The sequence below is a fragment of the Lissotriton helveticus genome, chromosome 10 (genome assembly GCF_964261635.1).
Source record: "Lissotriton helveticus chromosome 10, aLisHel1.1, whole genome shotgun sequence".
Taxonomy (NCBI): domain Eukaryota; kingdom Metazoa; phylum Chordata; class Amphibia; order Caudata; family Salamandridae; genus Lissotriton; species Lissotriton helveticus.
The window spans coordinates 1078400456-1078416630 of record NC_136071.1 but is presented as its reverse complement, the minus strand read 5'-3'; the positions used below and the strand labels follow the sequence as shown (position 1 = coordinate 1078416630).

General features: G+C 39.6%; 1 protein-coding gene across 10 annotated transcripts in view; it reads left to right on the top strand.

Annotated features, from left to right (window-relative positions):
* Positions 1–6554: 6554 nt before the first annotated feature.
* The window catches only part of PHF14 (PHD finger protein 14), a 1314486-nt gene continuing 1304865 nt past the window's right edge, over positions 6555–16175 (top strand). For 6 of the 10 annotated variants that reach the window (XM_078663786.1, XM_078663795.1, XM_078663788.1 and 3 more), the window contains exon 1: positions 6556–6765. In XM_078663786.1, coding sequence (XP_078519912.1) covers position 6765 — 1 coding nt within the window. In that variant the 5' untranslated portion in view covers positions 6556–6764. Of the gene's footprint in view, positions 6766–16175 lie in introns of all 10 variants that reach the window. The other 4 variants (XM_078663794.1, XM_078663793.1, XM_078663798.1 and 1 more) reach the window with 2 other exon arrangements.

Below are 16175 nucleotides of genomic sequence, written 5' to 3'. Positions count from 1 at the left end.
GCCCAGGAGATGACAGCTCTAGCATTGTTTTTCCTGTCCTGTACCCGCCAAACAAGCTGCCATGTGAGCCCTCATAGCGCTCTTCAATGGTTTGGCGGCGCAGACAGGAGTTTTTCACCACCACGACAGAAGACACTGAAGATTCACAGCAGTCTCAGAGGCCTCTCCTAGGCTGGCCTCAAGCCACCCTTACATGGTTTGGCTGCTGCTGCCCACCTGGATAAAGGCAACAACACAGCTCAACTAAACTGTTGTTGTAAGCCCTCACCTGCCCTCTAGTCACGTGTGAAGGCATCAATGGTGTTGCAGTCCGGTCAGAGGAGAACAACGCATTTAAAAACACCATCAACCGCCATCCAAGCAGACAGTCACAGCTGGCAGGACTAGTACTCATTCTGACGACTGGCCGGGACACACTAGAAACTAGACCCAGACCGATCTGCAGCCGCCCCCCCCCCCCCCCTCCCCACCCAAAGTTCCTTGCGACCATCAAGGGTGAGTAGCCGAGCTATGCAAACCCTGATTGATTGATTGAGAGGTTTTGCAAAGTCATCCTTTGCCCTGGTGAACCCCCAACTTTTTTGCTGACTGGTACTGGTGGTTACAGACTCTCATTGACCCAGGGCTCTGCCTAACCAGGCCTAGGTCTAGTTCTATGCTGAAAGAGACACTTAGATTACAGTGAAAACACCTACATACACTAGGGTACCCCTATGATTGACATGGCCTCCCCAAAAAGGCCCTAGTACATACTAGGGCAGGGGGATTGAAACTACCTTTAAGTCCCTAGTATATAATAGGGCATGGCAGTTTAGAGGCCAGCAGTCCTTTCTACACTTGCATGTGTGCACTGCTGAAGCCTGAGATCAGTGTGTTGCAGGACTGCTTTTAAAATGCAAATTGTGCTCAAACTCGACTTTGGTGTTTGGGGCACTTACGACTTAAACTACAATGTTTGGGCATATTAGGTAACCCAGGGTCTTCCCTATTTGTCCCAGGGATGGGAGGTCAGGTATTTATAAGGAGGACCCTTATAAAATTAGTTTTATATGCCCTGGGTTTAGTGAAATTGTACATTTCACTCCCCACATTGTTGTAAAGTGCTTCCCAAAATCGAATTTTGTACTAGGAGCACTGTGGAGTGACGATCTGCAATATTTGTACATATTCAGAACACCTAAAGTCTCCCCTAGGTATCCCAGGGATATGGGGTACAGCAGATATAGGAAGGGCCCTTATAAAGGTGTTTTATATGCCCTGGCGTTGTAAAAATGGCCCAATCAATTTTTCCCATTGCAAATCTCCTGTCACATAGGTTACCATGGCAAGAGGTTATCAACTAATAATTCCCGATAGGAGAACCATAAAAATTCAATTCAAAGACTTCCTAGAATGGTAAAGATAAATCGAACAATATGGTATTGTTGAATTTCTCCTAAGGTGTACAGACAAGAAGTTATAACACTTTAGCCTGTAAGTAAAAATTCAGCCTTCCAGTGGTCCGTCCTGATTCGTCAGTTAGGGTGATTAGCTAGGCTCCTTTGATGAAGTGATAAATAGCCCTTGTGGTTAGCAGGCTCTTCTGGGAGGGTAGGGTTCTGCTAAATAGGAATGCCAGAGCAAGGGGAGGAGTCGTAAACTATATTCTTGGTATTAAAAAACAAAATATTCTATAGCTTTTTTGTTGTTTATTCATCTAGGTAGTTTACATTTACATACAAAAACACACAATTTAAAGAAATAGTTGAGAACTGCACTGTCTTACGTTATAAAACCTCGATTTGTTACTGGAACTACTGCAGATTATTGTATTTGTGTAATCAGAGAGAAACACATTTGAATCCTGGTTGGTGCACCAGGAAATTCAATAGTGACTTCCATTTTATAGTGCTACGAAGTACAAGCCTGAGTCTTTGAAACGGGCAGTAAGTTAGTGACCTTCCATTTCAGGGCTTTGCAGCAGTTTCAACATCATTTTACAAATTTTCATTTGCAGAGTGACACTTGTGAGAAAGTGTCACTCTAAGTGTAACACATTTGGCAGTTGAATTTTACTCATAAGTACAATGAAATAATGCAAATGTCATCCATAAGCAAAATGAAAACTTGGCAGCTAAGTGCAATATGATCAGGTTACAAGGGCACTATGTTAGTGCTCTTCCATTTCTTGTGCTTTGCAGCAGTTTTCAGATCTTCTTAGAGTTTCTCATTGTTCAAATGCGTGTAATTTCTGATATTTATGTTTCCCTCGTCTTCATTGCTAGAGTTGGCTCCTGAGAAAGTGTCAAATTACGGAAATGTCACACATAAGCTATCTAAAACCTTGACAACTATGTTTAAGGTGTGAATGAATAAGCTCTCACATATATTTTAAAGTATATATGTTTGATGTGTGACCTCTGGATGCAGAAAACTCACACAGAGGCACCCAAATATTAGCCAGGTGGCAGTATGGTGACCAATCGTCTGTAACTTTCATGGACCGTTCGTTATTTTTGGCATAATGTCCATTGTCTGTCATCATTCCTTTTACAGATGCAATTTGTCCATAATTTGGGGGATTGCAGCAAGTTGGGCTGTTCCCCTGGAGAAGCCCTATGAGTTTAAATGTTCTTGCTACTGGGGCCAGCTCGCACTTTTCTCTTAAACTGTAGAGGCTGCAGGAGCCCCTACCCGACCTCGCTCAGACTGAGAACTAGCCCATTGTCATTCTAACTTTGTCTGATTGTCACATACAGAATGACAATGGGCACTTGTATTTACCACACCCTGTAGGATGTCTGATCTTTGTATGTGTTCACTTGGGTAGGGTTTGCAATCTACTCTGGGTGTGCATTTGCTATCTACAATACCTGAGTCATGTAGCGAAAGACATTGAAGGCTATCATTAGAAATTGGTGAAAATTTGGAAGAAGCTGTGACTCGATGTCCTAGGTCCTGCATAAGAAATGGGATTGTAAACTGATGGGCAAACTGTGCATAAACTCCCTCAAAGTAAGCAACACGATTCTCTTAAAGTAAATGTTCAGAAAGTATTTTAGAGGGACCAAAACACCTTTAAAGGTAAAACATGCAACACATGAAATCAACAACCCAGTTTAATGAAAGGAATACTTTAATGTTTAAAACAACAAAAACGTTTTAAGGGGATCAAGATGATTTTATTTTTATTTTTTACAGAAAGTACAAAATGTGCCCATAGAAAGCAATTATGATCTCATCTGTCAATGTTGGATTATGTGTATTAGATGATCAGGTTGTGGGTACCTTTGCAAGCCAACCACATTAATGCAAGGGTCCCAGAAGTTCATTGTAATCAACAGTTTTACCTTGGGACTTTGGGGGTCTTTTAAAGTATGGCAGCCAGCCTTCTGGGTCAGTGGAGGCCCTTCCTCACCAACCGTGAACTGTCGACCATGTTGGAGATCTCCTTCATGTTTGCAGACATCATTTTGCCATAAGAGCTTCCACCAGTGCAGTAGAGGTTCTTTTGTCAAAACCAAAATACCGGCTGACCGCCATGATGTGGTGGCCAGTAGTCATTTTATTTTGCAGCCACAATCCTCCAAACTGGGGTTTATTTATGCAAAGTTAAATAACAGCGGCTCTAGCAGGTAGACAGAATATTTTTTTAAAATAAATATTTTATTTATTTTTGATATGTATAATACACAGATATTTATCACAACTATAACATCTGTCATGTAAGGTACCTTCACAATGGACATTGCTACATCAGCGTCAATGATTCCACTTAAAATCCAATACAGGGACAAAATATAAACCAGCACACTGTCCTTTTCTCCATGGGTTCAACAAACAAAAACAAAGCTTTCTTTTAGATGGGAATATAGGGGAAGGGTGGAGATGACTCTCCTCCTCACCTAACCTCCCTATCAACTCCATAACGGGATAAGTACAAACAATGTCAACATAATTCAGGATTCCTGTCTTTCCAATAATCAGGCCATCTTCGTGAAGGATCACTGCATTTCTTTAGATAAGGACCAACTGCATTACAAAAACAAAAAAGCACCTTGACACCTCATCAGGGGTAGCAAGTGCTATATAAATGATAATCCTTCCCTCTTCTATCCCTCCACTATCCTTTTCAACCCAAATTACAAACTCACATCTCCACCACTCAAATTAATTTCATATCTCCCTATACTAATTCCCCAATAAACCTTTTTGGGTTCTGGAGTAGCGTGCCACTCGCCAAAAAAGCACTTTGACGTCTTGTCAGGGTTAGTAAGCGCTATATAAATACAATTTAACTTGTGTGATTAATGTATAAACTAATCCCAGTTTTGACTCATCATCACAGAGGGATAGTGAACCTCTTGCAAAGCACAAAGTGTAACTTGCACATCGAAGAATTAATTTGGATAATGATAAATATTTTTTACCAGGGACAATCCCAATCACCATATTATGTTTTAAATCCTGAGTTTGTATTTCTCCAGGGCAAAGCACTCTTAGCAAATAGTCAAGGACACTGGAATCTATGCCATTTTGCAGCTGTAACATTTGTTGCATGATTATGTATTTGACATATTTGACACATTATCCATTGTCAACTGCTAAATCTGATGTTTTAATTTAAAAATTGTTTCTAGCTCAAATAGTTAAAAAACATAACTAAGAATGCAGTGACACGTGTTAAAAAGGTCCTTTGCAAAGGTTGACTGGTCAACTTTCTTTGCATATTGCTATATTTGGGTGTTGTATTAATGAGGTGCAGCTTATGCCCTGAAAGTGTTAAAAAGTGTAAATTTCAGAAAATAATGTTGTAAAACAGAACAACTTTTAAATACCTGTAAATGAACTATGCAAATGTTTAGAAACTTATCAGCAGTTAGGAAACCATAAATGGAGTCCTTGCTTGTAATTCAGAAGTATGCTGGAAACAGAGTTTTAATAGTATGAAAGCAATCAAGACGCTTTACTTGGTGATGTTCAAATTATACATATTTGCTGAAACCACATTTCCACACATTATTGTTTGTGTGCTATATAGTTTATCAGTAAAACTGCATGTTGGCATTTTGCTGCCCTTTCAATGGAAAATGTTCTGTATGTAAAAACAGTGCCTCCTTCTGAACTACAATAATGCCTCAACAGTGTTTACAGTTTCTAGTAAGTAGCACACTTCTGTGCATCACTGATAATCTGCAGTTTACAGCTCACAAAAATATACCAGTCCAACTAGTTTACTATTTCCTATTTACAGGTAAAATAAGTAGCTCTTATATGTGGCTAGCCAGGGCATTATATTGTAGAGGCAACTCCTATCTAACCGTTCTGGCCCACAATAATACCATAACACTCAGCAGTCTTCAGCCAATTATAGCTCATGCAGGCTGGTTAATAACTCCTTTTCCTGTGAAATGTTCTTACACTCACACAAGACCTGTCTGCTATGGGTCTTATCCATCACTCAGTACTGTGCTGGCTTCTATACCAGTCATCACCAGCTGAACAGAAATGGAATACCTGAAGCGATCTGACACATAAAGCTGGTCACTCGGAGGACTGCACTCTAGTCCAGCACTGCAGTCCCATTTAGCTACATTCTATGTTGCTGCTTTAAATCTCACAATGGCACTCAGATATTAGATGTTAGTAACAAAGTCCATCCAAGCAGATCTTCCTAACCACATCTCTCACCAACCATGCCTGCTCAGAACCATGGAATGTAAACAAAATATCAAAGCGGGCAACCCAGTCCAGTAACCATATAAATAGATTATGATCATATAAACACCACAAAAAGACCTGCACAGTGGCTTAAAGCTGTGCGCACACTGAAAAACTGTGAAGTGCATGATTGTCTCAACCTGATATAAACTTATTTTCACTCTTATGTTTGTTGTCTATTTACTTACTTATATACAATTGCATGACCTCCTCTGGTGTTTCAGTCAAATGTGCCTTCTGTCCCAAATTTTTGTCTAGAATTGTGACCTTCTATCCTGGTTTTTTGTCCTGAATTTTGAGCCTTTGTCCTGAATTTTTACACTCACCATCCTGAATTTGCACCCATGCCAGTTGGTCACCCTAGGTGGCAGTTGTGTTAATTGCAGCATTTTAGTTCATATATTTCACAACACGCTCCTAATTACATAGACCACATCTCTTGGAAATTATTCTAGTTACACTTCATTGGCCACGCCCCTTTTAGACCCCCACACAGTTTTTTTCAGCTCGCCTAAATCAGTGACTACTATATAAATGCACCTACAAAATAAAATAATCACTGACCAATCCCTTGCCCGTCTGGCTGTGTATGAAGCGTCCATCGTCATTTTTTTTCAATGTGAAAACTAAAGCATTCCCACTGAGGACAAAAAAATGAGAGGGTAAAAAACAGATGTATACAGGTTAGTTCGTTTTTTCAATAAAGAAAAAAAGACTCTAGTTATAAAAACTAAACTAGGTATTATGCAGCAGGTCCGCTTTCTCGCCGACTCCATCCACAACTGTGCCTTTGTAAGATGGCCGCCCTGCTCCGCATTAACCAGCCTCAAAAGGCTTCCATCCTTTTTCTAGTCCGTCTTCTACGTCGGAGCACTGATCGTAAGTCCTGGTGTCACACGCCGACATAGTCCCCTTAGAATTTTGGCCTCTCGCTTTCCGTTCCGAGGCCCGGCTTGTTCAATTTTTACTCTACTGTTTATCGTGGATTGCCGACCGGAAACGCGCACATGACTGGGATGCTCTGTAAACAATAGAGTGGCGTGTTGCGGACCACATAAATAGACAGTGAGTACCTGCCTTCCTCATCTCACCTATTGAATCTTCGTTCTACCACAATGGACAGCGGACTTGCGAACGTTGTAGGCTGTCTTGTTTTAAGCGCTCTAAGCTTCGGTTTATGTGCATTGAATGAAATGCGTCTTAGAAAAGGGGACGTGGAATTATCGTTACAATAAGCCGGACATTAGAGCTCATACCCCATTCTTAAAAGCGAAACTGTATGTGTCTGAATACAATGTGCAGGATTCAAAAAATTCTAGTCTGGGAGAATTTGGCACAGATGACATAGTTCAAATTCGGAAAAATTAGCAGAGTCAGTTGATTGATGTATGGCTCTACGTTGATCAGTTTTTTAACAGTAAGTTCGGTTTTGTACAGCTTTTAAAGAAGTTGGGAGGTATGGAAGCGATAGGTGCATTATCAAAAAACAGGACCTCGACCGTTCCACACGCTTTGTGGAAGCTGAGCATTCGGGCTGTTGTCTACAGTCACGCTCATCCTTACAAGGGAGCACAACTCAGAATTGATATTGGTTGTTGGTAGTATACAATGGTTCCAGGTACTGTGCTGGATACACTTCTATTCATTTCCCCCCACCCTTAACGTTCAAGCGGTAAAGCAATGCTTTCTCATTAAACATAATAATCCAATTGCATGGAACAAAATTAAAATCGGAAACTGGGATCCCAGGTTCCAAAATACGTATTCAGATCTAATGCATTCAGACCCTATCCAGGAAACACAACATATGTATGGTTGACTCACGTCCGCCCTGGACCAGACAATTCGAATAGTTAATAGGATAATAAATAAACACACTGCACCTTGGTGTGATGAAAGAGCAAAAACTGCTGAACAAAGTTGTAAATTATGAGAATAAATGAAAAAAGACAGGGACGGGGAGCCAAAGTAAATCTGCAAAGCAGCACTGGGCAATATAAACATTTGATAAAAATCATAACGCAATTACAATCATCGCCAAGTAATAGATTAATAAAATCCTTCCAAAGAAATCTTTAATAGTGTCGCCCATTCGGTTTCTATTTCTGGTCATAAAAATCCCTCATAGGATCTTTGTGACAATATAGCTCAGTATTTTGAAGATAAGATAGCGAAAGTAACATCTAACTTAGTGTATGATGAGCAGCCAGCTAACAAAAACTGTGAGATTTTTTCAAGAGCGAAGTCGTCCGAATTTCAGCTGAGGAAGAAATTAGAAATATTTATAGGAAGAAATTAGGAACATTTGGCGGAAGATTAGATCTTTGTCTTCATTGGGCCCTTGCCCATTGGTATTCGCCAAAGAGGTGACTAACACAGTGATATTAGTAATTATGGGACTCTGTAACTCCTCTTTACAGGACTGTTTCTCCCCCTAGGTACAGTTTCAGACAACGGCAGACACTGTGACCGCACTCCCCTGCTAAGTTCCCTTCGTGTTTGATTCAATAGTCAATCCGGTTGAGTGTGCACAAGCTACTACAGCACCTGCCGTCGTTGGGTGCCAACTGCAATGCAGATAGTGGAAGAATCCAAACTTTTGGAGACATGCACGGCTCGATATTGAAAAGTGAAGTGGACGGCTCACTCCTATCTTTGCCTTCAGAACCGGCCCTTATCAAGGTGGCTCACGCAGCCCATATTGCACACTTCCATTTTCTCTCCCAGGACTGTGATTTTATGCTCTGATGAAGTTCATTCTCATGAACGAAACGTGTTGGCTGGTATTTTGTATATGGACACTTATGAATATAAAGGATTGTTTAAGAAAAATTTAACAAAATCATTTGACTTATTGACTCATTTGACCAACAATCTTTTCAATATCGAGCGGTGCACCACTCCAAAAGTTTGGGTGTTTCTCCCCCCTGTAAGAAAGCGTTTATTAAACCGCTACCAAAGAAGCCTTTCCCTCAATATGACGAAATATTGACCATCTTTCCTGCTCCCTCTGCTAAGCAGAATCACTGAGGCAGAAGTAAATAACCGACTTTGGATGCATCTAGAGTACAATGGTATTTTGCATTCAGACCATTCAGTCTTTAGGAAGGGCCTTAGGACAGATACAACACTAGTTAAGGCCCTGGATGACACTCGAGAGATCTTGGATGCAAGAGTAACAGCGGCAGTGGTGCTTCTGAACCTGTCAGCCTCTTTTGATACCTTCTTGTATAACATCCTTTTTGAGCGGTTGATAGGGATAGGGGCAGGGGCAGGGACATCCGGTCGTCCACTAAAGTGTTTTGCCTCCTTCTCGTCAGAGCACAGTCAAACAGTCTGCTTAGGAGAGTTCACCTCCTCATTCAGACTCACCTCAGTGGTGGTTTCACAAGCTTCAGCACAGGGCCCCACCTTGTTTAACTTGCATGTATCTCCTTTGGTGAGACTGACTGACTTGTTTTGCGTATGCTGGTGTCAATGTACTGACATCAAATGAGGCAAAAACGAAAGTTGTAGTTTTTGGAAATAATTCCTAGGGGTTATAGGCCTGGTGGTCACCTAAACTCGGGCCACTGCATTCATCAGTTTCCCAGGGAAGAGATTTAGGAGTCATATTTGAGTCCATTCTTACAGCCAAGTCACACACAAATAAAGTGATAACATATTTGTTTAATTTAAAAGTCCTTATGAAGATATTACTGCTGCTTCCTACCTCATCCAAAAGTGCAGTGGTCTGGGCTCTGATTTTTATTGTACCGTGACTATTGTAATTAATTTCGGGTTAGACCGTCTAAATATCCCATTCAGAGTCTACAAGTTATTCAAAATACAGCTGCAAGATTAGTGTTGGGCCTAAAGAGAAAGGTCTCAATCTCCAACCACTGGTGTAAACTCCACTGGCTACTCATAGGGAAGAACGGTATATTCAAAGTACTCTGTTTATGCCACAAAGCCATTTACGACTCAAAAAGAGAGCACTAAATGAACTCCTTATTCATTCTACACAAGCCAATAGAATAGAGTTTCCCAGACTGTGAGTTGAGATCCAATGATGGGTCGCCTGCTGATTTTCTGATGATCGCAACAGAGCAATAAATAAAGATGCCTTTACGTTTTGTTTTGTGACATTTGCTGAGTTTCAGAGGCACAAACTGGTCGTCTTCTTTTAGCGTGGGGTTGGTGTTTATTTTTCATTCTCTGACAGCAAAGTGAGAGGAGTTTTCAAAGTGAACTATGTGACAATTTTGATACAATGTAAATACCTTTAAATGTACTGTACACATATTATTAATATATCTACAGTTCGGAAAGCAAAAATAAATCATGTTTTTGTAACTCTGAAGTGCAATGGATTCAAAGATTTTAATGAGATCAAAAGAAGACAATTTTACCTAGTGATGCACAAGTTACACATTTTCACTGAAACCTGATTTCCACACATCATTTGTGTACGATATATATTTTTAACAGTAAAACTGTATATTCGCACAAATTTAGTGATTACTTAAGAATTGCTGGTTGCAGAGATCTACTCACCAGTTTAAGATGCACTGTGAAAGAGCTGCTCGCTGACTAGAAATGTTTGAAGAGTAAACTGGAGTTCATCCAAATTGTTACACATAATGTCAACAATAATCCATGTCCATCCGTGGATGTTTCACTTCATCTCATGCTCACAAATATATGTTTCCAAAACATTATATGATAAAGCAATTCCCATTGCATTTCGGGTCATGGAGACTCTTCGTGATGAGAATGCTGAAACGTAAACAAAGAGAATGTTTCGGTATAAATGGGATAGTATAAGAAAGTGGAAAACGAATGCTTGTGCACCAAACCCAGTGGTGATTATTCTACATGCTGTGCCGTCTGATTAACAACCCATCGTCCAATCTAAAAAAAATGCATGTGCTCAGAAAAATAAGTTACACACCCAATCCAAAGTGAACTGAAACACATGAACGCAAAAATCCAAATTCCTCAAGTATATGTAAAGTACCTCGCCGACTGTAGTGATGATGTCCACGCATATGATGATGTAGAGATGTTTATTTGTAATTAAGTAAATAAGATGGTAATAACACCCCACCAAGAACATCTAGCATGATGCTCAGCCCAATGCTAACTGTCATCTACAGCCCACAGAGCTCCAACATTCTATAATACATCATAGCTGTAACATTCCACAAGCTGGGGTAGAGAAGGAGATAATATGCAAAGCATAAACAGGATGTAAGAATACTACATATCCCCTTTTGTCCGAAATGAAAACAAACAAAGAAAGAACACAGATTAACAAGAACTTCGGTAAGAAAGAAACAAGGAAGGTAAAACAAACAGAAGAATGAAACCCATCCTCCTTTAAAATAGAAACATGAATAAGTCAGGCAAATTTACAAGAACCTATCCACTCTCCCTTCAATAACAGAAGAAAGATAAGAAAATAGCAGAAAGGAAGACGAAAACTGAAAATACTAACGGCTAACCGACATACACACCTACTGGCCAGACAGGAATGCAAGACGGATAGACACAAGTATAAGAATCAAGATAGCGTTAAAAGTCCAACCCTCAATTATATATGGTAAAGAACCATAACACGAGAGTGAGAACAATATAAAATTAAGAGAAAACGGATAAAATTGCAGCATCAAAAGAAGTCAAAATTACCCATCCTCTCACCAAAAAGTTAAATATAAGCATGTAGAAAAACTATTACAATGAAGAAAAATTCTTCTACAAAAGGGATTTAGCATTTTAACCAGAGGAACAATAAATGTAATGCAAATAATATCTAAATCTAACCCCAACAGAGGTATAGATAAGGCTCCTCATAAAGAGAAGTATTATTTAGACTGCGTATACGGGAATAAAACCCAACAAAATCCCTTAGCACTAAGAAAATGGGATTTAGACCTAAAGTATAAATATAGGTGGGACCAATACTCCCTTGCTAGGTGGGATTGACACCTCCTAAACCTAGGTGGGACTAACACCCCCTAAATAGGTGGGACTGACACCCCCTAAAAATTAGGATATAATCCAATTTTTTTTTTAGGTGGGACTCAAACCTCCTATAAATTTTTGTGAATGAGCTTGAAGTCTAGAAAAACCACATACTTCAAAAATAGGATATGGGACTAAAAATCCACCCCTAAGGACTATGGGACTGCAACCCATGCCTACAGACAGAAATACACAGCGTCAGCACAAAACTTTGAAAATAGGATATGGGACTAAAAACCTACCCCTAAGGACTATGGGACTGTAACCCATTCCTAAAGACAAAAACGCATGCCAGTTCAAAAATTTACATACTACACTTAAAGTGTAAATATTCTTCCAAAACTGTGGAGTAAAACATTTAGCCTATGTTAAAATTTGTATTAACAATATGACAATGGTGTGCCTAAAAAAAACGAGATATTAAAATGTAAATTTTTCAACAATTGAGAAAACATTACATAAATGCAATAAGATGTATCATTGCCAGAATGAAACGCTAGATGGCAATGTAACTTTTTTTTTTTGAATTGTGATCTAATCGTGTAGTAACATCAATCATAAAAACTTTTTACTCTATAAACATATTGAAGACTTAAACAGCAAATATTCTTTGATGAAATATGAATTTTGTAACGTGGCACATTGTAGAACACAGACTGTAAAGGTAACATCACCCGGTTCAATGAACAATAGTTTCCATAAAAACGAAAATTCCTACTGCAATCTTGAGAAGAAATCTGATAATCCTCTCAAGAACGTTTGACCAGTGACGATAAATAAAAATTCTTCATGTTGTTATATTTACTCATCCTGGAACTCGACTTCGTGATGAGTTGTATGCTCGTAACGGACAGCAATTAGTGAAGCGTAGTCAAGGGAACATTGTCTGCGTCATGTCGCGTTGTGAAGCTTTACGTTGCGCAGTGAAACGTAATGACGAACATAGGACTGTTCCCTTTGCGTGGTGATGCTGAATGACGTACATAGGATTCTTCGACACACTGCAATGACGCTGAAAGCATTACGTTTTTCCACTGAGTCATGAAGAGATTCCACCACGTCATCAGATTTAAAAGTAGCATGGTGAAGACTGGATCAGCGCGTAGGTAAACACATAGACCTACAGTTAAACGGTAACTTCAATGACAGTCTCACGGTAGGAAAGTACAAATCTGACTTCATTTTCTGTCTCTGTAATTGACTGTAAATGCTATGAATATGCTAGCATCTTAGTTATCAGATTTTCATTTGGTAGTTCGTATATCCACATAATAACTGTAGTTTCTTCGCTGAAGACAACAACTGAGACCCAAACATTGAAAATATCTTTTTTAAATTTGTAGTGCAGATATTGGAAATGTCACAATTTGGTGTTAGGCAAACAGTTTTCTCCGTGATAAAATAAATACGCCAGACACGTTCTGAATAGTAATACTTAAGCAGAAACTGACCCGTGTCATCAGGTGTCAAGCATATAGTTTTTACTTCGTATAAGTTCATCAAAGACTAGAAAGCAGTTTAAAACGAGCTGCGTAGCTTTCTTGCATAAACAGTCTTACACTCTGCGCAGAAAACATGCAGTCTAAACGATTTTTGTTTTAATAGTCTTTTGTAATTATTAATAGGTGGCAAGGTCATACTCATGATCTCTGTTTCCTCCTTGTCTTTTAGTCTGTATACAATTTCTTTTATTGCTTTGCTTTATAGCAGATATAAATAAGGAAGAAAATTTTGCTTACTCTTGTTGGGTGTCCAGGTGAGCCATGTACAACACGCTTGGGAAGGGCTGTCCGATTTGAGGGACACTGGTGGGGTTTCAAAGCGTGTTGATTTTCTCTTGGTGGCTCCATGGTTCTTGGCTTTTTATGTTCCTTAGTTTCTTCATTAGTTTCATTTAGCTTACGTTTGTTGTGGCTTCTTGCCGAAATCTGTGTCATGTTTAGTTGCTGTAAATAGCGCCAGTTGCTATATAGTCGTAATGTAGAGGTTTCTTTAGCGTAGATTCTTCTAGTCCTCGTCGCCATGAATAATGTAGTGATGATGTCCACGCATATGATGATGTAGAGATGTTTATTTGTAATTAAGTAAATAAGATGGTAATAACACCCCACCAGGAACATCTAGCATGATGCTCAGCCCAATGCTGACTGTCATCTACAGCCCACAGAGCTCCAACATTCTATAATACATCATAGCTGTAACATTCCACAAGCTGGGGTAGAGAAGGAGATAATATGCAAAGCATAAACAGGATGTAAGAATACTACACCGACCTCAGTGTCATTCCCATTAAAATTAAACTCAACCTGTATGTGAACGAAAAGCTACAAAAGCGGGACAGACACCAGTGTGTAAAAATTATTAAGTATTACTATCTTCCACACACAGTCGTAAGATTTCAGAATCTGCTCTGAATGGAGTTCAGCGCTCGCATGTTCAGAACGCCATCTGTATGCAGGCAGCGGGAGGACTAAAACCCAGAAGTGAACGAAACCCAAAAAAAGAAACCACGTAACTGAAATGTAGGAAAATATGCAACCCAAGTGAACAGGAAGAAGAGGAATTCATCTAAAAAAATTCTGATGCTTAAAAATTCTGAGCCTACTCTAAACTTAATAGTGACCATAAAGTATAGGAACCCAAAAGTGGCAGTGCATAGCCAAAATAAAGAACCCAATACGGGTACCATCATGTAACAGGTTAGAAATCAAGTGGCCAGCAGAGCAAAGAGAGCAATGAAAGTAATCCGGCCTAAGTCCAAGGCTTATATCAATTGTTTTGAATAGCTCCAAGTAATGACCCTTAGCCAGGACAACTCCTGTCTCTTATTCATCCTATTCAGATGCTGTGTTTGCAACAACTTTGTCCAACTGGCTCTCTTTAAAGAAGTTTATTGGTTATTGTCTGTACCTGGGTAGTAATGATGAGGAACTGGGTGGAACATTTGGACACAGAAGACATTCTGGTAGGTTTTGCTCTGCCAAACGTTTGCAAAACTATTTATTGATTTTATTCACTCACTCAGTGGAGCTCGATAAAACCTGATAAGGGTACACCAATTGCAAAATCTCCCTTCACACATGTCTTCTTGTATGTTAACCAAAGCATCCAAGTTAGATGTAATTCTTTTAACCTCATGAATTGAGAGAAAGGAAGATGTGCTTTGGGTGGTTGTGGGTGGAAGCTCTAACAATGAAGACTATTGTTCTTGTCCATAGGTTTTCTAAAAACAGTAGTGTGTATTTCTGTTCCCATTATGGTCACAAGGACATCGGGGAATGCTATATTTGATTTTTCGATCTGGTGAGTGAATTGCATATTGCGTTTCCTTGGATTTAAGATCTGGAGAGTCCTTTCTAGCTCCTCTGTGTCATTCCAGATGATACATATGTCCTCTACTAAAAAAAGGTACACCAACAGATGATCTTTCCAAGATTCTTTTTCCAAAATAATCTGAGTTTCAACTTTAGCCTTGAAAATATTGGTGCAACTGGGGACTCCTAAAATGGCCATAGGTGTTTCAGTCCTCTGTAGAAAGAATCCGTTTTTTCATTTAAAAGTACCATGGGGCAAGGAGAAATGAAAGAGTGCTCTTACTTGCCCAGTAGACCTTTGCGCTCATCAGCAGCTAACCTGCTGACTGTCCCTAGAACCAAGAAAGCTTATTGGGGCAACAGAAGATTCACTGTAGCCACTACCAGACTATGGAACACACGCCCCCCCTTCACATCAAGATTAGTCCCACCTTGCTGAGTTTTTGGAAACAACTGAAGACCTGGCTTTTCAACCTATAAGTCACCCGCTCCTAGCCCCCCACTGCCCAGCCGTCCGTAGTGCTGAGACACCCAAGGGTATTTGCGCGCTCTACAAGTTGCATAAATAAAATAAATAAATAAAATAAATACTTGGCACCAGTTTCGCTTTTGAAGAATAAGGCCCATTGAACTGCTTCCAAGCCCTCAGTGTGTGGTATAGAGGTGAAAAGGGAGTTTAAATCAATGGTACAAAGCCACAATTCCTGAGTAGTATCCAGAAGTACTTCAAACAAATTGTGTTAGAAGGATGTGATGTCTTGGATGTAAGATTCAATTTCTTGCACTGTAAGTTGTAGGAAAGCATTCAGTTATTGGCCCAAAGATTCATGTAAGGAACTGCAAGTTGAAACAATTGACCTGAATGGTGAGTTAGTGAGATTTTTGTGTAACATATACATTTTGGATCTCCGAAGGAATTCAGTTTTCAATAACTGTCAGTTTTTTCACTAATCCAATCGTTGTCTAAAGCTGTGTTTAAGATCTGATCCAAAATGTTTTAAAAAGCAGTTGTCTGGCCAGCGTCCAGTCGCATGTATACGTTTGAATGCTCAATATGGGCATCCACCTTATTTTCATAACATTCTGTATCTATGACCACCAGATCACCTCCTTTATCAGCCATTTGGAATGTAATTTCCTACTCATTGGCCAGAG